Source organism: Xiphophorus couchianus, chromosome 5, assembly GCF_001444195.1.
Source record: "Xiphophorus couchianus chromosome 5, X_couchianus-1.0, whole genome shotgun sequence".
In the NCBI taxonomy this organism is placed as follows: domain Eukaryota; kingdom Metazoa; phylum Chordata; class Actinopteri; order Cyprinodontiformes; family Poeciliidae; genus Xiphophorus; species Xiphophorus couchianus.
In genome coordinates this window covers 4324277-4345730 of record NC_040232.1, presented here as the reverse complement: position 1 = coordinate 4345730, position 21454 = coordinate 4324277, and the positions used below count along the sequence as shown (strand labels likewise).

At 37.0% G+C, this 21454-nt stretch overlaps 1 protein-coding gene across 7 annotated transcripts in view; it reads left to right on the top strand.

Moving 5' to 3' along the window:
- The first annotated feature begins 881 nt into the window (after nucleotides 1-881).
- The window catches only part of fam13a (family with sequence similarity 13 member A), a 76251-nt gene continuing 55678 nt past the window's right edge, over nucleotides 882-21454 (top strand). The window contains exons 1-4 of one of the 7 annotated variants that reach the window (XM_028017597.1): nucleotides 882-1166; nucleotides 5938-6133; nucleotides 13177-13389; nucleotides 17468-17645. In XM_028017597.1, coding sequence (XP_027873398.1) covers nucleotides 1140-1166; nucleotides 5938-6133; nucleotides 13177-13389; nucleotides 17468-17645 — 614 coding nt within the window. In that variant the 5' untranslated portion in view covers nucleotides 882-1139. Of the gene's footprint in view, nucleotides 1167-5605; nucleotides 5709-5853; nucleotides 6134-13176; nucleotides 13390-17467; nucleotides 17646-21454 lie in introns of those variants that run through there. The other 6 variants (XM_028017595.1, XM_028017592.1, XM_028017596.1 and 3 more) reach the window with 6 other exon arrangements.

Genomic DNA, 21454 nt, shown 5'->3' with positions numbered 1-21454 from the left:
TGACCCGCCTCTCGCCCGGAACGTTAGCTGGAGATAAGCACCAGCACCTCCCGACCCCACTAAGACAGGTGTGAGAAAATGGATGGATGTTTAGTTGTGCCACTCAAGTTTTTAAATGTTGCAATATTTTTGTTATCCTTTGCTTTTATTGCTTTTAAAAAGATGGAAACTTATCTGAGGATGGATTAATCAGAAAATGATTAATCAATTAACCCAAAAATGATGAGCCACTAGTTACTATGGTGATTCAATTCAAATCATTTTGTTTGTATCCCAGAGCCTTTTTTTTTTTTCAAAACTGTCACTTCTTTTAACTTTTGTATTATTTTGCCTGCTATTATCTTCTCTATAATACAATTCTTGGTTGAATTAAATTATTTTAACTCTGTCAGGTAAATTATTTATCCGTCAGGTGTGAGAACACACACATTTTTCTAACCAATACACAGATTTTGCTTCTTCATCGCTGTCTAAAATTATGACATAAAATAAAGAAAAAGGTGTGCTGAACAGTAATACATGGTCACCATTTTAAAAAATGTGAAAAGTTGGAATTTTTACTCGATTTCCAAATTATAAATCTACACACCTTGTTTAAAAACTTTTAAAAATCATAAACATCAATATTTACAGCTGAAGTTACTAAAAAAAACTGAATTTAGTTTCTTCTTTTACCTAATATTTGAATAATGAATAGATTTTATCCCAGCGGTCAGTCTTCCTCTCCTCCCTGTTATCATCCTCTATCTTCCCAGCCTCATTTCCTTGCAGAGAGTCTGCAGGACTTGTTCATGTTTGGGATTTTATCCCGAGTCACATGAGCGTCTCGGTGAGCCAATGGGAGAGCTCGGCTCGGGTTTCAGCATGGGAGAGCAGAGGGGAATAAAGAGGGAGGAAGAGGGACTAATCTGTGCCTCATGGGGCTGAACGCCGCTGGATCTACCGGCACTGACTGACCAACAAACTCTTCATAACTGGATCTTCTTTCTGCTTTTGGAGGATTCAAATGTTGAGGAATAAAGGCGGACCTCTGGGCAGAGCTCTGGGGTTTTTCCTCTGACAGAGGAGGAGGAAGAGGAGGACAGCTGCAGTTTTGCCCCTCATCTTTAAGCCTCTGCTGGAGTTTTTTTGGTGGAAGAATGGGGGCAGGAGCTATGACCATCTGTGTGAGTAAAGCAACTTGTGAACGAGAGTTTAAGGATAAAAATAACGAGTCGGTATTCCTCTGAGTGGCTGTGTTGGGGAGGAAAAAATGCCAAAAATGTTTGCTTCCTGCTCTGAATCCTGCTTTTCTTCATGAAGTAAAAGTAACTTTATCTTTTAAAGGGGAACCAGGTGATCAGATGCACTTATTTTCTTAAATAACAGTGCATGTAAAACACAAAGAAATACACTTTTCACAAACTCCTGACTTTTCATCTCTGTTATTTCATCACTTGATTACGTCACTTGCTTAAAATGTCCCGTTTCCTCCTTTTTTTTTTCTTCCCAACTGTAAGTTTTTTTCCGAGCTGTTTTTGACGTCTGTGGAGCTTTTGCTGCCAGTTGGCCCAGTGGCCACCCACATACTGGAGGGAGCCTGGAAAAAAAGGAGCTGCAGGGGGAGGAGGAGGGCAAAGAGCGCGGCGCATGCCGGGGCCTGTCGTCCGCTTCATGAATCAGAGAGCAGAAAACAGGACGAGATGATCCGGCCGAGGCGTTCGGTCCACGAACTCAGTCCTGAAGTCTTTGGTTTAAAGGGAATGAAGGATTCCCAACAAGATGTTTCAATTCTTTACTGCAAGAATACTAAATCTTACCAAGTATTTTTGGTCCAGAAACTTTTCAGCAAGATCGTAGAGCTTGTTTAAAGTAAATAATTCCTTAGTGTGGATGAAAAAGTTCTAGTTCCATAAGCAGATCATTTCACTCCGAAGACATTCTCCCAAGTTATGAGTGAAAAAAATCTAGTGGAATTAGTAGTTGTCATAAAAACTTTCTCAAAGCAATCAATAAAAACTGTAATAGGTATCAATATATTTAACCGGCTCTTTTAGGACATTCATAATCATTACATGGCCCAAAATGAAAATGAGTTGGGAACTCCCGTTCTACATATTTAAACTAATGGTCAATTTGATTAAAAATAATAATAATAATCAATTAAAATAATAATAATTGAAATAATTCAGTTAAAATCTGATCATTTAAACTGGATTACCCTCCACTCAACAGAGATTATTTAAAGCACATTAGCGATTTAAGAAACCTTCCTTAGAGTGTTTTCAAAGTGTTTCTGACATTAGAGCTCTTTAGATTGAGAAAAATGTGAAATCTATGTAGCTGTGCTAACTAACATTAGCATTCATGATAGGCTGTGCTATCTGCAGCGTAGCAGAGAGCAAGAGGTGGAGGGAGAGAAAGAATGAGCATCGCCACATGGAGCAGTGATCGACAGCAATAAGAACCGCCTCCTGGCTCTGATTGGTTGTTTCTAGACAGCGCTAGAAGAAGGCAAATAATCTGTTTCATACAATACTGTCACAATGAAGAGACAGTTTCAACAAATATACAAAAAAATATATTTTTCTACAAGTTGCATACTGCAGCTTTAAGGGAGACGGCGGCCCATACCATGACACTGCCTCCACCAAAACCTGTTCAGCTTTGGCAGAGAGAATTTGTCAAGTTATTTATGGCTGCAATAAACATACTTAAATCTGCTTTCTTTTTACCATTTAAAGGCAAATAAACTGAATTTTCAACAGTATAAGATTTATCTCCAAGAGGCGTTGGTACAATACAGGAAAAAAAATCAAGTAAACACATATTGTATTTCTCAACGTTTTCTGCTATATGTAAGCCAATTGGAGATGTGGTTTAAAACATTTTTTCACAGAACTGTGTGTCTTTGTGTGCATGAAGTGTGAAAGCATTGTCAAAACGCGGGGAGGATTACGGAGGATGCGTCGCAGCTGACTGTCTCTGTAAACAATAGAGGAAAATGGCTTCCTGAAACCTTTTGTTCTTAGCCAGCTTCTTCCCAAAGGCCTGGCAGAAAGTTGAATTGCTAAGTGACAGCACAATCTTTTTGAGCGGAGAGTTTTTTTCAGTCCACAGAATGATCCTGTGACAAGACCTTGGGATCAGGAGAGCTTTATGATTCTCTGTTCACTTTCACTTTCAGTCCCACAGAGTGACAAACACTCAGGAATGTGTTGGATCTGGATTCTGGTTCTAGATCACCTTAGACTACCCGTAGACTGAACATGGAACGATTAATCGGATTAGTCGTGATTAATCGAATGGTGACATGATCGCCAAAGTAATTTAATAACAAACAATTTTATAATTATTAACTGGAGCACTACAAAGAAGGCCAATTACTGAAAGAATAACACACAATAAGCTCTACCCCCTCCAGTGCCAACGTTTTAGCTTCACCTGATTTAAATTCCAGAAAAGAAAAATCTCCTGTCCAGCACCTTTTGCTATGCAATTATTAATCGGTTGGTCAAAAGAATATTCAAAACATCAACTCTAGACTGTATTAATGTATTTTTTAGCTGCAGATTAATCCTTTGCTACAAATAATGAGACGAACACGAAGAGAATGCTGTATTATTGCATTTTAGGCGATAAAATGTTTATTTTAAAAAGGAACTGAATTATTTGTTTATTTGCATTTTTATATAATTTATTGTTGTATAAAATAAGCTTTAGCGGTTAATGAAAAATCTGCAGAATGTGACCATTTTTTCATCTGACAAATCAATTAATCATCAGATTAATCAATAGAATAATTGAATACTTAATGATACATACTTATGCATCTGGCTGCTTTTGAGTTCCTCTGTTTGCACATGTGCAGGCAGTGATTGCATTTACCTCTGGTGTTTTATCAACACTGTATGAGGTCACCACATGTAGTCATGGCAGTAGAGATGGACTTAGAGCATCTGGTCATTATGTCCTCGTCTCAGATCAGCTTAACTGGAAATCTGTGGGGGGATGAACTTTATTTTACTCCACACAGGAAATAAAATGAATAGAAAGCAATAAAAAAGTTCCATAAAACCCTAATGTTTCAGACAAAAACTTAAACCTGAAATTATCTTTATAATTAGATAGGAATTTGGGGAATAATTTGTATATAATTAGCTTGATTTATTTGAATCTCTTGATGTCTTTATGTTTTTTTTCTGTCCATATCTTTAGATTTACACCAGCAACTGTGCACTTTTTATTATCTCATATTTCACAAAAAATATCTGACAATGCTCACCTGATATGTATTGCAATAATATAAAACACTGAAAAAAATGAATAGTTGATCCAACTTAAATGAATTACTTCAATTTGTTAATTTATTCAGTTAGAGTAGCTACTTTTTCTGCATATTGAATAATTTTGTGTGGCTCTTGACTGCAGTTTAAAGACGGTGAAAATCTGCTTCAGATGCAAACCTTTTGAAATCCTTCACCTGAAAATGTTTAGAACAACACAAAGAATTTAACCTTTACTTGTTGTTTTTATTTTATTTCACAAGAAGTCATGCCACAAACCAAATCAAATCCAGAAACATTTACTCAGAAACACAACTGGTCACACCTATCCACTGTAATTGGTTAAACACAACAAAGATTTTAGAAGAAAAATATTATTTTTGTTCCTGAAAGTGAAATAAAAACATTTTATCGATCAACAAAATAGAAAATAATTGGCTCAAAAAGTTAAACATTAAAGTAAAAGTTACATTAATGTCTGTTTTAATCAAAATATTACTTATTAATTTATTGCTGTGCAGGTAAAGGACAAAGAATTTACAATAATTGTATTTTTTTGCATTTTTAATTGGGAAGAAAAAACATTGCGGTAGACAATGCAAGATTTTTCATTCTTTAAACTACTTTTAAGCTTTTCTTTAGGTCAGCATGTGACAGGTTTGTTTTAACTGTAAGTTAATGAAATAAACAAATAAAATGTTTTTTCTGATGAAATATGTTTTCATCAGCCACTAAGAACTGAAACGTATCTCAGTTCAGACCTTTCTCAGTGTGTCAGTCCACCTGTTTTCACTGCAAAAACAAAATCTTACCAAGTGTTTTTAGTCCAGTTTCTAATGCAAATATCTTAGTTCACTTGAAATAAGAGAAATTTACTTACAAGTAAGTTCTCAGCAAGAAGTAGTAGTTTGTCTAAAGTAAATCATTCCCTAATATTGATGAAGAAGTACTAGCTCCATTGTCAGATTACTTCACAAAAAGCATAGGAAAATATCTTGTTGCAAGTTAAGTAATATGCCAATTTAACTAGTTATTTTTCATCAACATCAATGAATTATTGACTTAAAACAAGCTATTTCTTGCTGTAAAGTTATTTGTAAGTTAATTTTGTCTTATTTCAGGTGTACTAAGATATTTGCAGTAGAAACTGGACCAGTACTAGTTGGTAGGATTTTGTGTTTTTGCAGTGTGAATGGCTGAACCGTGGACCTACAATATGGTGGAGTTGTAGCCATGACAACCGCACTGAGACTTCCTTCCACTCTGCAGGATCCAGAACGGCAGGAAGTCTTAGCTGAAAGCAGAACTGAATAAACAAAGACGGATAAAACGATGCAGCAGTAAAAGTGACGCAGGTGGCAGAGATTTAATGGAAGCAGGTGACAGTTTAACTCAGAGTTTTACCATGCGAGTGTAACAATGTGTGCCTCCACAGGTAACCAGGTAAGGCTTTTGTTATGTTATGAATCTATGACCTTAAAATGCTAATTTCTGCAACCTTGTGTTTGAGTGTCTCTCTCTCTTTAACAAAGGTGTAACCTGCAACGCTTCCCCTCACCTCCCATAGCATGACGCTCTAAATACAGGAGCTGCATTTCCTGCAATGATCCTGCAGCTCCCAGCTGACGCCTGCCTCATGATGGCTGATTTCTGCTCTTCTCTCTCCCTGCAGCACAACCAGACTGCTGTTCTGGTCAGAGAAGACATGAAGAGGATGGTCCAGATACCCATGCTGAGATCCAGAGCTGTGGCAGCCCAAAGCACCAAGGTGTTTGGCGTGTCCCTGCTGGAGCTGAGGGAGCACGGCCTGGTGGAGGACGGAGTGCCTCTGCTGGTGCGGAGGATGGTGGAGCATCTCAGCAAGCATGGTAACAGGAACATATTCAACAATATTAATGTTTTGGTTTGAAATTACGAGAATTTAACAATTCATTACAAAAAAACATTAGTGTGTGTACAGGCCTGTTGCAAGAAACAATAATTGCACGATACAATTAGATCAATAATTTCCATTTGCCTGATTTATCGTTTCCTCTTTTCTCGTTTTCTCCCAAAAACTGGATGACTGAAGTCTTCAGTCTGGGGTTTTGATCTCAACTAGCCCTTTTTTTTTTAAAGATAATTGTGTTTACAGAGACTTCATAATTCATTTTATTTATTGTTTTTGTTATTTTGTTTATTTATTTTGGATATTTATAATGTCTTCCAGGTTCCGAGTTCATAGAAGTTTATTGATGTTTTAGGATGCATCCTTGCATTATTATGCTGGAAAATCTTCTAAAAGCAACAATATTATCATTTATTGCAATAACTTGTTAAATTTGTTATTGTGACAGACTTGGTGCTGTGGTTTCCATGGCTTTTTAAAAAATATTTCTGTGCTTTATTTACTTTAAAGAAAGCTCAGATTCATAAATCAATGTACAGTAATTTTTTCTTCTCAATGTTTCTACAATGAGACATACATGAAAAGACATTTTCTTTCTAAAAAGGTCAAACTAAAGAGTAACAAATTATGGAAGAAAGAAAACCTGCAATAGAAAATGTGTTTACTTCCAGCAGAATACTTTAATAAGATAAAGTAAGATAATCCTTTGTTATTTCCCACAAGTGGGAAATTTAAGCTACTACATCAGAAAAAGGACAGAAAAAAATAAGAGTAACAGAAATGGAAAAACAACTAATAGAAAACAGTAGAGTGTAGAAAAACAGCACATAAATACAAAAACATCTATATGTTTTCAACATGTTGCTGAAATATGTCTGTATTTCAAAAAATACAAATGAATAAATATATACACACATATGAATATATATATAAATAGTATGTACATATATATATATATATATATATATAAGTACACCCCAACAGACATTATTGACATAAATAATGTGCATCAACAGAAAACTACCCGCTCTATTGGATAAATGTATATTAGATGCATTCCAGCTACATTTGAGTGGCTAACATTTGATCATTGTAATGTAAATTCATCATATCTATACACCGTGTCCCAAATTATTATGCAAATTGGATTAAAGTGTCATAAAGATAACATTCTTTGTTGTGCTATTAAATTTATAGATGGTATTGTGTGTCAGGGCTCTTTGAATCACTATAATTAATTTCAGAGATCTGGTTGATTAGTTTGTCTGCTGAGCTCAATTAAAGGAAATCTACTTAAGAAGGATGTTCCACATTATTAAGCAGGCCACAGGTTTCAAACAATATGGGAAAGAGAAAGGATCTCTGCTGACAAAAATCATCAGATAGTGTAGTGCCGTATGAGAAGGTATGAAACATTAGATATTTAACGAAAACTGAAGCGTTGTCGTACTGTGAAGAGATTTGTGGCTGATTCAGAACAAAGATGGGTTTGTACAGATAAAGGTATAATCAGGAAGGTTTCTGTTAGACAAATTCATCGGATTAAGAGAGCAGCTGTTAAAATGTCCTTACAAAGCAGCAAACAGTTATTTGAAGCTGCTGGAGCCTCTGGAACCTCAAGGTGGAGGATCCTCCAGAGGCTTGTGGTTCATGAACCTACTATTGGGCCCCTAACCAGAGCTCACAAGCAGAAACGGTCGCAGTGGGCCCAGCCGTACATGAAGATTAATTTTCAAACAGACTTGTTCACTGATGACTGCTGTGCAACCCTGGATGGTCCAGATAGACGCAGTAGTGGATTGGTGGTGGATGGCCACCACATCCCAACACTGCTGTGACGTCAGCAAGGAGGTGGTGGAGTCATGCTGTGGGCCGAAATCATGGAGAGAGAATCATTGGTCGGCCCCTTCAGAGTCCCTGAAGGTGTGAAAAGGACCTCAGCAAAGTATCTGGACTTTCTGACTGATCACTTTCTTTCATTGTTCAAAAAGAAGAGCCATACCTTCTGTAGCAAAATCATCTTCATACATGACAATGAATGCTGCAAGGAATACCACTGTGTCATTGGCTGATGTGGGCTTAAAAGGGGAGAAACAGATGGTGTGGTCACCATCCTCCTCTGACCTCTGACCTCAACCCTACTGAGAACCTTTGGAGTTTCCTCAAGCAGAAGATCTGAATCCAGTTCATATCAACCAGCAGCTCTGGGAAGGTTTTTTAACATCCTGCAAAGAAATTCAAGCAGAAACTTTCCACAAGCTCACAAGTTCAATGGATGCAAGAATTGTGCTGTGATATCAAAGAAGGTCCAAAGTTAACATGTAACTCAGTCTGTTAAGATGTTTTTGACTGAAATAGCTTTTGATTTTAGTACATGTGACCACTTAATGCTGCACATTCAAAGAATGACCATTTGCAGTTCTTTATAATCCATAAAATGTTTAGAAAATCTGCTGTGCTTAATAATTTGGAACATTTTGCATTTTGAGTTTTTTATTTTTGAAAGAAATACTGTTATCATGTGGAGCTTTGTTCAGTAAAATTTGATTTATACTGTAATAGTTCATGACTTGAAAATTATACTGACCATCATTTGCATTGACCATTTTTAAAAATGTGAGAAAATATCACTTGCATAATAATTTGGAACTCTGTGTAAACCTCGAATCTTTCTTTAACCTTTTAATTCTCACATACTGCAGTGCATCAATTTAACCACTAGATGTCATTACAGGAGTACAGAACTTTTTACAAGCTACTTCTGGAAGACATAATATTTATTCATTTTAAATTATAAACAGTAGCGTTTATCAAAGAGATATGGACGACTGTCCTCCACAATGCAATATTTTTGTCTCCAGCTGCAGCAATTAAATTTTAACTTATTTAGTAAATTGTTGCCAACCAAGTTAAGACTATAGCCAAGAAATATTTACTCACAGCAGTTTCTGAATGAAATATACTTTTGAATCCAGCTCCGTTTTGCTGCAAAGCAATGGTTAAATGTTATTTTAAAGGCTAAAGCTGCTCAGAGTAAAGATTATGTGAGATTCTTTGAGAGAGAAAAACCTTTAGGATCTTTGTTGATGTGGTAAAATCTCACACATACTCGTTTATTTTATCACAAGTTTAATTTTAACTGAGGTTAAAACAATTTAAGTTAAACATTGACTAAAATCAAAATATGATATCGGCAGAGGCATGAATGAGTCATAAAAAAAAAATTCAGGTCATCACCTTGCTGTGATCATCATCATCTGGGTAATGATAAAGATTCAAATAAACCCACAAAATTAGATCTAAAAAAACATGACAAGCATAAAATAGTGTTGTAAAGATAACATTGTTTTACGGCGGAAAAACCTGCTGGTTTGTGTGTCATGGTTATTAAATTATATTAAGGTTCATAAAGTTTGTATCAAAATGAGTCACTCTTAAATCTCAAAAACAACTGGAAGAAAGTAATTTATGATCTGCGATCATCTTGGGAAAGGTTATGAAAAACTAATTAATTTTTTAAAAGTCCAGATGATTTACAAAAAGATTTTTTAGACATGTTTTTTTTTGTTTGTTTTATTTTATATTTCAAAGTTTATGCAAACACAATGTCTGCTAGATCTTAAATATTTTGGAAAGCCCAGATGATGATGTCATGGCTTTGGAGGCTTCTGATTGGTTAATTCACAACAGCTGAATCATCTGGACACAAATCTGTGGATGAATCCAAAAACCAAATCAACAAAGTCTGAAGTGAGAGATTTTGTTTTCCACAGTGAATCAGTTTTTACATTGATGTGAACTGAAAGGCCAATTAAAGAGGAAGAATTCGTTACTCCAAAAGTATCATAAAATGCCGCATTACGTTTTTAAAAAAGGTTTGTTTAAAAAAAAAAGCTATCTTGAAGAAGACCCTTTTCTGATTTTTCTGGCATTTAGCAGGTGTTTCTGGAAAAAATTGGATCAAATTTTATGTCATATGAGAAATTTTTTTTTTCTTTTCTACAGTATGTAAATATCTGGTTTAAACCATATGAAGGTTTCCCATTTGGACACACTGACCCTTTAAAGGTTATCAGTAAGAGTGTTGGTTATCAGTAAGGGTGTGAATATTTCCAATCTCTCCGTAACTGATGTCGCCCTGTCGGATCACTTCCTGTTATCTTTGAAAGTTCTTTATCTTTTAACCCACTTATACAAACAGCAACCATCACAAAACGTTCTCTCACTGAAAACACAGCAGAAACATTTAATCAGATCTACTCTTCTTCCTCACCCTTAAGCTGTAATGATGTAGATAAGTTGGTAAATGATTTTCAGTCTAAAGTTTCAGATATGATTGATTCCATTGCCCCAATTAAAATGAAGGTTGTGTCTGGTAAAAAGAAATCTCCCTGGAGAAATAGACAAACAGACAAGACAACTCTGCCGTAGGGCAGAACGAAAATGGCGTAAAACTCAACTTCACGTTCATTGTGACATCTATAAAGAAAGACTACGTAACTATAATTTAACACTAAAATATGCAAGAGAGGCTTTCTTTGCAGATGTCATAAACAAAAACATTAACAATGCTCGAGCTTTATTTGCAACAGTTGACAGAATCACAAACCCTCCTGTGATGTTACCGCCTGAATTCCAATGTGTTGCCGCCTGCAACCAGTTTTCCAGCTTCTTTTCAGAGAAAATTCAAAAAATCAGAGGATTAATCTGTACATCCACTATAAAGCCAGTACCAATGCTGTGCCCAAACAAAACAAATACAGGAAAAATGACCCAATTCCAACTACTTAATTATAAAACCCTACAGGAAATTATAAGTCAACTAAGCTCCAGTTCCTGCTGTCTGGATGTCCTAGATCTATAACTCTAGAACATTTCTTTAAGAAAGTCCTGCCTGTTATTGCTGCTGATCTGATCCAAATAGTAAACTCATCGCTCTCATCAGGCGTTTTCCCCCAGGCTTTGAAAACAGCAGTAATCAAACCACTTATAAAAAGAACAATCTGGACAAATCACTAATGCAGAATTACAGGCCGATCTCTGACCTCTGATTCATCAGCAAAGTTATTGAAAAAGCTGTTTAAACAATTAACTAGCTTCCTAACGATAACCAACCTCTTTGACTCCTTCCAGTCTGGTTTTCGTGCTCACCACAGCACAGAGACCGCCCTCGTAAAAGTGTTCAATGACATCCATATAAATACGGACTGTGGTAGAACCACAGTGCTGGTTCTGTTGGACCTCAGTGCAGCTTTTGACACTGTTGACCATGACATATTACTGAATCGACTGGAGAGTTGGGTCGGACTCTCCGGTCCAGTGCTTAACTGGTTTGAATCCTACATAAAGAACAGGGATTTCTTTGCTTCAATTGGAAACTTCTCATCAAAGAGGTCAGAGGTCACATGTGGGGTACCCCAAGGTTTAATCATAGGACCCCATTTATTCAATATTTATATGCTCCCACTAGCTCAGGTTATAACAGGAAATAATATTAGCTACCATAACTATGCAGATGACACACAGCTCTACATTACGATGTCACCAGGTGACCTTTGACCCCATCCAATCACTGAACAGATGCTTAGAACAGATAAATGTGTGGATGTGCCAAAACTTTCTCCAGCTGAACAGAAACAATACTGAAGTTATTATTTTTGGACCTAAAGAGGAACGATCTAGAGTTATAGATCTAGAGTTATAGATCTAGAGTCAATGCGCAGCTTCAGTTATTACAACTGAAAACCAGCGATCAGGCCCGAAACCTGGGAGTAGTGATGGACTCTGACCTGAACCTCCAGAGCCACATAAAGACAGTCACAAAGTCGGCCTTCTATCACCTGAAGAACATTTCCAGGATTAAAGGACTAATGTCTCAGCCAGATCTAGAGAAACTCATCCATGCATTCATCTTCAGTCGTATTGATTATTGCAACAGCGTCTTCACAGGTCTGTCCAACAAATCAATCAAACAGCTGCAGCTGATCCAGAATGCTGCTGCTCGCGTTCTCACTAAAACCAGGAAGATAGAGCACATAACACCAGTTTTAAAGTCCCTCCACTGGCTCCCTGTAGCTCAAAGAATAGACTTTAAAATACTGTTGTTAGTTTATAAATCACTGAACGGCTTAGCACCACAATACATTAAAGATCTGCTTTTATTGTATCAACCTTCCAGACCTCTCAGGTTCCGGTTCTGGTCTGCTCCGCATCCCCAGAACCAGAACCAAACGAGGAGAAGCAGCTTTCAGCATCTATCCACCACAAATTTGGAACAAACTTCCAGAAAACTGTAAAACAGCTGAAACACTGTCTTCCTTTAAATCTCGACTAAAAACCCACCTGTTTAGGATTGTATTTGAAATGTAATCAATCACAAATTTATTGATGGAACTTCACTTAATGTCATTGTCTGATTGTTGATTCTATGTTGAAATTGCACAAAAGTCCGTGAGGGACGGTGGAGACCAGAGCGAAATTCCGTGAGAGTTGTAGGGAGCCTGGTGCTGGAAGCCCATTAAAATGCTGACTAAATCGTTTTAAACTGTGTGATTGTGAGCGTGAGTGGGAATAAAAATATCAACAGGTATTTTGTTCCATATAACACAGTAGGAGTGTAACAGGTAAACCTTCTATGGATGCAAACTCGACTAAAAACACACCTGTTTAGGATTGTATTTGAAAAGTAATAAATTACAAATTTATTGATGGAACTTGACTTAATGTCGTGTTTTGATTGTTGGTTCTATGTTGCCTTGTGTTTCTGTGCTTGATATGATGTAAAGCACTTTGAAATGCCTTGCTGCTGAAATGTGCTATACAAATAAAATTTGATTTTACTTGATTGATTGATTAAAGTCTTACATCCGCTGTACTGATCTCACAAATGATTTTTAAAAATCCTCTTGAGGATTCTGTTTTCTACCAGTAACTGGTTTTACTGAATAATTGATTGCACAGCTCCGATTCCATGATTAGGTGTCTAACTGTAACTAAATAGTGTTCTCCTTCGCCTTTCTGCAGCGCTGCATCAGGAAGGTTTGTTCAGAGTAAACGGGAACGTTCGGGCTGTGGAGACCCTGAAGCTGCGACTGGAGAGCGGCGGCGACGAGGCGGAGCTGCTCTCAGAGTCGGATCTGTGCACCGTGTCCAGCCTGCTCAAACGCTACCTCAGAGATCTGCCTGAAGGCCTGGTCGGCTCCACGGTGCAGCAGAAACTCATACAGCACTATGAGGGTAAAACATTAACTCCCACTCCCACCTTTATCTTATCCGCTCAGGGTGATCCAACTAGCAGAAGTAGATAGAGCTTTAGGATTTTACAGCCAGTATTTGCAGATTTATTACACTTTGCAGAAGTGTAATAAATAAATATTATGAATATCTGGGTCATAGATGGATGAAAGCAGCTTCTCCATCAAACAGAGCCAACCAGGTCATCGCTGAGTTAAATCTGAGTTATTGATCCCAGCAGCCATGGATCTCAGGGCGATAATCTTGGCAGTCCTAAACATTTAAAGTGAGTTTTTTCTGGCAGAGAAAGTGTTTGCTCCCGTCCAGCTCCAGATCCAGGAGGTTATATTTTATGCGAATGATGGCAGAGGAGAGAACAGTTTGGCTGAAGTGCTTGTTTTGCTTTTATGGCTGCCATAAATATCTGCTTTGTTTATCAGAGAACCGTATTGGTACTCTGTTGGACTTTGTGAAACTGTTTTGGCCTCTTTGTTGCTATTTCTTGCTTCTATTATAGTTCCCTTTTTTAAACTCTGGCTGCTTTTGTGTTTGTTTATTTTTTTTTTCTGCTATTGAGAGACAGAAAATTATATTCTAGTGCTTTGAAATGAACAAGACATCATCTCCAGTCTGCCACACATATTGCAGACATGTTAAAAAAATCTGGTGGCATGAGAGCCAGCCCAAGGTTAGTGGGTCAAAAGGAAGAATTCGATTAGAGGTCCCCACTTCCCAAACAAATTCAATTCAATTCAAAACTACTTCATTTACTTATTAAATTTAACCCTCCTGTTGTCCTCAGGCCAAAATGACCCGCCACTGTGTTAAAAGCCCCCCAAAAATCCACTAAATGTTATTTTTTTAACTTGAGATTTTAAGACTTTTCCTAGATTGGCCAAAACAATAGAAAAAGTTAAATGTTGCTTTTATTCACATTTCCATGTAAGCTGTACAAAAAGAAGGTACAAAGATGGTCTTCGGGTCAAAATGACCCATGAGGCAAATAGAGTTGAAATCAAGGTCACAGAGTTATTTACAAACCACAGAATGTTACAAAGTTTTAGATGTGTCTCAGATCAATCAGTAGCAGAAGTAAACAAGGCAAATCAGGTGGTGTTCTCGCAGACTTCAGAAGACCACCTGTTATTTGCAGAGGTTATAAAGGTCCTGCAAAACAGGACCCTGAATTGTGTCTGTGCTGAAGCCATGAGTGTGCGTTACAACACTGAAGAGGCTTTAGAGGTGATTTTCTCACATGTCCAGCAAGACAACTCTGATTCAGAAGAGGAAGTAGAGTATGTATCCGAAGAAGAAGATGGAGAGGAATACAACCCAGAGCATGATGAATCATCTTCAGAAGAAGAAGAAAACCCTGAAGCTGAAAGTGAGACTTTCCTTTCAAAAAATGGCAAAATAACATGGTCCTCAGCGGCATATGACCAACACGGCAGGCATGCAGAACACAACATTATAAAGATGACATTATAAAGGTCTTCTCCTCAAAGTTTGCCTTCACGCCCACCACCACTCTAGTTTCCTACCTCCCAAAGAAAAACAAGAATGTAGTTCTTCTGAGCACACTGCACAAAGACGGCGACATTAGTGATCGTGAGGACAGGAAGCCAATCATCATCCTGGAATACAACCACAACAAAGGAGATGTGGACAACCTAGATAAGGTGATTGGAACATATAGCTGCAGAAGAATGACTGCCCGCTGGCCCCTGGTCATCTTCCACAACATCATTGATGTGTCCTCCTACAATGCTTTTGTGATTTGGAGAGAGATCAACCCAACCTGGATGCCTCATAAGCATAACAAAAGGAGAGTGTTCCTGGAGCACTTAGGAAAGGCAATCGGAACTCCACTCATTGAAAGAAGGAAGCACATCCCCCGCACAGAAGCCTCAGCAGCAGTTGTGAAAGCTATTCAGAGTGCAGCAGCTCCTGATCAACCTGAGGATCCATCTACCACAGCCACTTCCCCAGCTAGGGCAAGTAAGAGGAAGAGATGTCAGTTCTGCCCTCAAAAGAAGGACTGTAAAACACGTACTGTGTGCTGCAGGTGTAAGAAATATATCTGCAAAGGCTGTGCGCTTGCATACTGCCCTACGTGTGCTAATTAGTTGAATGGGTTATTTTTCAAATTTTTGTATTGTACATTCTCTTAAATTGTTCACTGGAGAAAAGTAAAAGAAAATGAGTCATTGAGATGAATAAAAATGCATTCGAAACTCCTTTTTGCACATTTTTTTCTTTTCTTAAGCTATAGAAATTCAAGTGGAGAGGGAAAACTCAAGTATTCACACATTTTGTGGTGAATTACAATATACAAGATGAAATTTGGTGTTTAAAATTCAATTAAGCTGCTTATATTGGGGGTTTAGCGAAGACGGGTCATTTTGACCCAGAGGACACAGGGTGTATACAGAAAATGAGGTCAACACGAGGGTTAATTAAATCTTTTTATATCCACTTTTCCATGCAGGGTGAGAATCAGGACTGTCAAGTTTTTTCTATAATTATGCAAAATATATCAAGGAGCTAACTGTGCTAATGCTAAATTAAAGCCTGGGTAGAACAAGTGGAGACTTAGTTGCACTTCTATTATTTCTACTATTTATCATATTAATGTTAACATATTTTTCTTTAAACTTAAAAGTGACATTTTTCAAGTTTAAGTGAGTGGCTTTAGCCTTTATTAGTGCTAATTTTTGCTAATAGTACCCATGTTCAATTTACTTCAGAAATCAGAACTTAGATCTTGGAATGACTGAAAACACTCACCATTAATTATTCCTCTAATGAATTACCAAGAGGCAAAAATACATAACCTATTTTGAACTCTGGGACTTTTCTAAGCTAGTGCTCCAACTTCAGTGGTCGCTACACTTCCTTTTTAAAATGTTTTTACTTAGAACTCAGAAATCCTGACTTTTGAGGAAACAGCTAAAACATAAATTATCTTTTATAAATCACTGCTTCGCACTGGTACCGTGGAAGTACGACCTGACAACAGTTAAAACAGATGTTGATGAAATAGCTAGAGGCTAGCTGCTCTGCTGCTAGTAGCTTAAAGCTAGCTCGGACTTTAATAGGAACAACAAGGTTATATTTTTAAATTTGTAAAAATTGCACTTCAAAGAAAGTGTAATGATGAATATCACCCAAAAGTTTGTAAATATTTCCATGAATTTTAACTGACTGACTGAGATTTACTCGACTTAGCATGTTGAGTGCTTGTAGTGGTCAACTTGGCCACTAGAGAGCAGTATGGTGAAACGTAAAATAAACAGTATTCACTCAAACCTGCACTGAATCTGAACTTCACTCATCTGTAGAGTTACAACTGTAGGCCATTGTTCCCCTCTGGCCCTCTGCACACTGACACAGATGTACCCTTATTGGTACGCATGCATGAACACAAGCAGAGAGCCATTCACAACATTTGCGTCAGTCATATCCGTTTATCCAACTCTGACCTAATTAATTATCCTGAGTAAGAGTCTCAACATATTTTCAGGCTCTTTGCTGTAAGGCTTTTCCAAGTCACCATAACTGGAGATTAAACGTCAGTTTTTATGGGTGTTTGGGATCAAACTGAAATATGCTGGCTGGCAAGAACTGGTTGGATCTGGACCTGAACCTTTGACTGAAATCTGCATCTGCCGAAGAAGAAAAAGGCTGATATATTTGGTCACATAGACAAGAAATATGTTTAATCTAAAGTCATGTTTCCAGACTCAACATCAGTTCACAAGTTATCAAGCATGGTGGTGGTAGTATGATGTTGTGGGGTACACTCCAATTGCACAAACTGAATAGAAAAACATATCCCACTTCATGTCAAATCAACATCTAGATGGTTAAAATTTTCAGAAGCTGATCAGCGGTGACTACATGTGGAAATTAGCACTTAGAGCTCATACAGTGCATCTCTCCACTTGTGGTTAATGTATACTGTATATTGTCCCTGTTTTAAATTAGATAAATCATAAATAAATAGTAAATCAGCAAACATCAATGTATGTGTTTGTTGAGGAACAGCTAGTCTTTCTGATGATGTTTTTTTGTTTTCCAGACAGAGGAGGTGATGTTTCCTGGTTGGTGATTAGAGACTTCCTGCAGCAGCTGCCAGATGTTCACCAGAACCTCCTGCGCTACCTCTGCAACTTCCTGACTCTGGTGGACAAAAACCACGAAGAAAACCGCATGACGGCCCAGAACCTCGCCACCGTGTTTGGACCCAGCGTCTTTCAGTGAGTAGAAAAATTTGCTTCAGTAAACAATACTCGTCTTTCTGAAGGTTGGAGCTTTTTAAGTTCTATCCTTGTTCACTTTTATTCGTAAAGACACATAAATCTTTCCAATGAATCATTGGAAATTCAAAATTTCCTCATTTCAAATTCAGCAGATTTTTAAATTACTTTTTTTGACACTTACTTATTAGCAGCCTGTCAAAAAGACAGCATTTGTTCCCATTTCTTAAGCTGAATCAGTCAAAACTACTAAAGATATCATTTAGCAGATCAAAATCTAGTGCAAGTATCTTGAAACACTTGAAATAAGACAAAACTAACTTACAAGTAGCTTTTCATTCAAGGAAGGAGTTTGTTGTAGCTCACTAATTCCTTATTGACTTGCAACAAGCCATATCTTGCTGAAAAGTTATTTGTAAATGAGCTTATTCTTACTTCAAGAGTACTAAGAGATTTGCACTAGAAACTAGAATAAAATTCTTGGTAAAATTATCTTTGTCATGCATCCTTTGCTATAAAATTTAAATGAATCCAAGTGGGCCATTTATAATTTTGATCAAAAAAGATTAAAATACTACGATGCTCAGGTTCCTCTTTTAATAAATTTCTGATTGTATTTAAGCAGATTTGCTGACAAGATCTTCAATTGTGTAAATTAAAGCTAACATCTGTGCTTTTATTTTGACTATATTTACATCTTTGATGGCCTTAGAGAACATTTGAAAATGTCTTGCAGCTGTATTCTCTCAGTTTCTCTCTGCTGTAAGCAATAAAACTGGGGGGGGGCAAAAAAAAAGTTTTATCTCTTAATTTGGAAGTTAACAGTCTTACATTTGAAGCAAAGTCAAAGGCATTAAACTGAAAAATTAAGAGAGGATAGGTAGATATAGATACAGTGACTATTTACTATATTCTATATATACTACATATTGTGCAAAACAGCTAAACTCCATACAAAATGAGTTGCCTCAGATGGCTAAAACTCCTGGAGTTTTCCCAACAACTCCCTACTGAAAAGAGATTTTGGGCCGATTTCAGAACTTTATGTAGGGATTTTATCTCCTATCTGGCCTCAGAATGAATTAAAAATATGAGCTGGAAAGAGTTGCAGGGAGGAGCAATATGGACTGCAAGTGAAGTGCAAAGAAAACCTGGGGAACTGCTCACTAACTCCAAATTAAATGATTAAATCAGGCTCCTTGGAAGCGATGATAAACCAATCAAAGATTTCTTTTCTAGGAAACAAACTGATGAAACCGTCAGAGCAAAGGTGAAAATGCAGTGTCTCATTAAATAAAGAAAAACACACCCTCCAGGAACATCAAACACACCACACAGCATTACAACCTCCATAAACAGCCGTGCCAAAACACGTGCTGCAAACTAATTAGAGGACTGCCGCCAACACGGCCATCAGTCATCAGATCCGCAGAGAGCCATCAGCCAAACACGGATGCGACTTCGAACGCTTCGTTTTTACGGCGTGTTACAGGGAAGAAAATGTGATTGTATTTTCCCCGAGGGAATTTGCTGTGCTTCATGATCAAACTCGATTCTGTTGAAAATAATCCAAACTGAGTTCATGGGCACAAACTGGCAGAAGATCAAGGTTGGAAGAAACACACTTAACATTTGATTGACAGTAAAACTGAAACATATCGCAGACCAGATATATGCTTTTTGTTTATTACTTTTAATATTTATTCACATTAAAGTTGTTAGAAGGGTTAACACAGTCCTCCATCTGGGACTCTACTTGGCCAGCAGATGGCGCTGTTTGCACAGAAAGGTGAATTAAACTGCCAGTATTGTGAAAACGAAATAAAATCTTAAAATTCAGACTTAAATAATGCAAAAATATTATATAAATGAATCAACTTGTGTTTACATTTCCTGCTGAAGGCAGCATAAAATCAGTCTCATCAGTCTGGTGTTGGATGAAGACATTTATTGACATCCTGCTGCGTATCTGGCATCTTTCCTGCAGGATGCATTAAAGGCCTGTTACCTGGCAGCGCCGCAAGGGGAATAACAGCCAAAATATTCACACTGCAGGAATCTTTTGAACAGTTTAAGCTTTTATACCCTAAACAAGTATAAAATCAACACAAAATAACTCATAACTACAAAATTAATAATTACAAAATGAATCAAAAAACATTTAGATGTAATAGCTGCATAAAAATTCACAACATTTACACTCAGAATGGAGATTCATTGCATCTGAACAAGAAGACCAACCGTAATTAAAACAAACTAACATGCAGTCAACTTTACAGAGTGTGAAATTATGGGAATCTAAATTCTCTGATCTAATTAAACCAAATTTGGCATGTCTGGAGAGAAACGGCATAGTTAATCAGCTGGACATCAACTTTCTTACTGTGAAGTACGGTAGTGGCAGCATCAGGCAGCGTCAGCGTCAGATGGACAGGAAGACGGCTGCAACCAAATATGAATATTCAAGAAAACCTGAGTGATCTGGAAGTCAATAAGCCGATTAAGAGGAAGAAGATAGTTGATGGATAAACATTTTGGTCCAACTTGATGTGTTTTTATAAACAAATTTTCTAATAACATGACCTTCAGGAATTGTTTTACATGATTAAAACCATTTTTAGTCCTCTTAATTGTTCAAGTATCTAATTTTCTAACCAAACACTCAATAAAACGCTGTCATTGTTTGAAAAAATGTATGAAAAAGCATCCAAAGACCAAAAATAACCTTCGATGGGCTTCCTGATAAGTTTTTGATAAAACCTCGTCAGAAGATTAGAAAAAGTTCTTTTGAAAGCAAGAAGAAACAAGAGGCAGAGCGAAATGCTTTCAGGTCGTCATCACTGGTTATGAATCGGTTTGTTCAGACTGTGAATCGAGAAATGAAACACAATCAGCTCTCAGTGTGCCAAGCGCTTCACACTGTACAACCTGTTCTCCTCTCCACTGACTCTCTGCAGGCCCAGGTTTTATAATTAGACTTACAGTTCGGCCTGCAGCCAAGCCGCCATCCAGCACAGCTGTTAGCTCACCAGGAAGGCAGCTCAGATGAAACACGAACCAGTTTCATCTAAACACCAAGACGCCGACCGAGCAGCGTCAGGAACAGATTCTCAAACTTATTTCCACACATGATCTGTTTAAACCAGGGATGAAAGTTATCGATTAAAGAGTTAAGCTAAAGTTGATCTTATCAGTCGACTAACAATTAGCTGATTTCTTAAAAACCTCAATTTTCTCTTGTACAGAGAGGGACAACAGTATTTCCATAACATAAAGAAACTCTGATAGAAAAATACAGTAAATTTCTGGAAAAACATGAAAATTACGTATGAAAAGTCAGAAACTTGCTAGAAAAAAAATCTGATTTTTTTTTTTTTTAGATTAATCTCAGAAAGTTTTGGACTTTTAAACATTTTTTACTTTTGAGACCCAGAAGTTTTTTCTTAAATGGTTTTTAGATTAACCTCAAGATTTCTTTTTTTAGCAATTTTTTAACTTTTCAAACTCAGAAATGCCCATATTTCCTTTCCTAGAAAAATTTCTGACATTGATATCAAAGTTTCTACGATTTTTTCAAAAAATTTATTTTACTTTTCAAACTCAAAAATGTCCACTTTTTAATATAAAATTTCTGAGATTAATCTAAAGTTTGCTGAGTTTTTTGGGAAAAATGTACTCCTCTTTTGGCTTTTCTATCTACAATGGCCCTAATTTGCAGTGTTGTATAAAGTACTGAAATCTCAGAGTCAAGTAAAAGTATAAGTACCTCTCCAAAATATGACTTTGGTAAAAGTCCAAGTCACTGACTG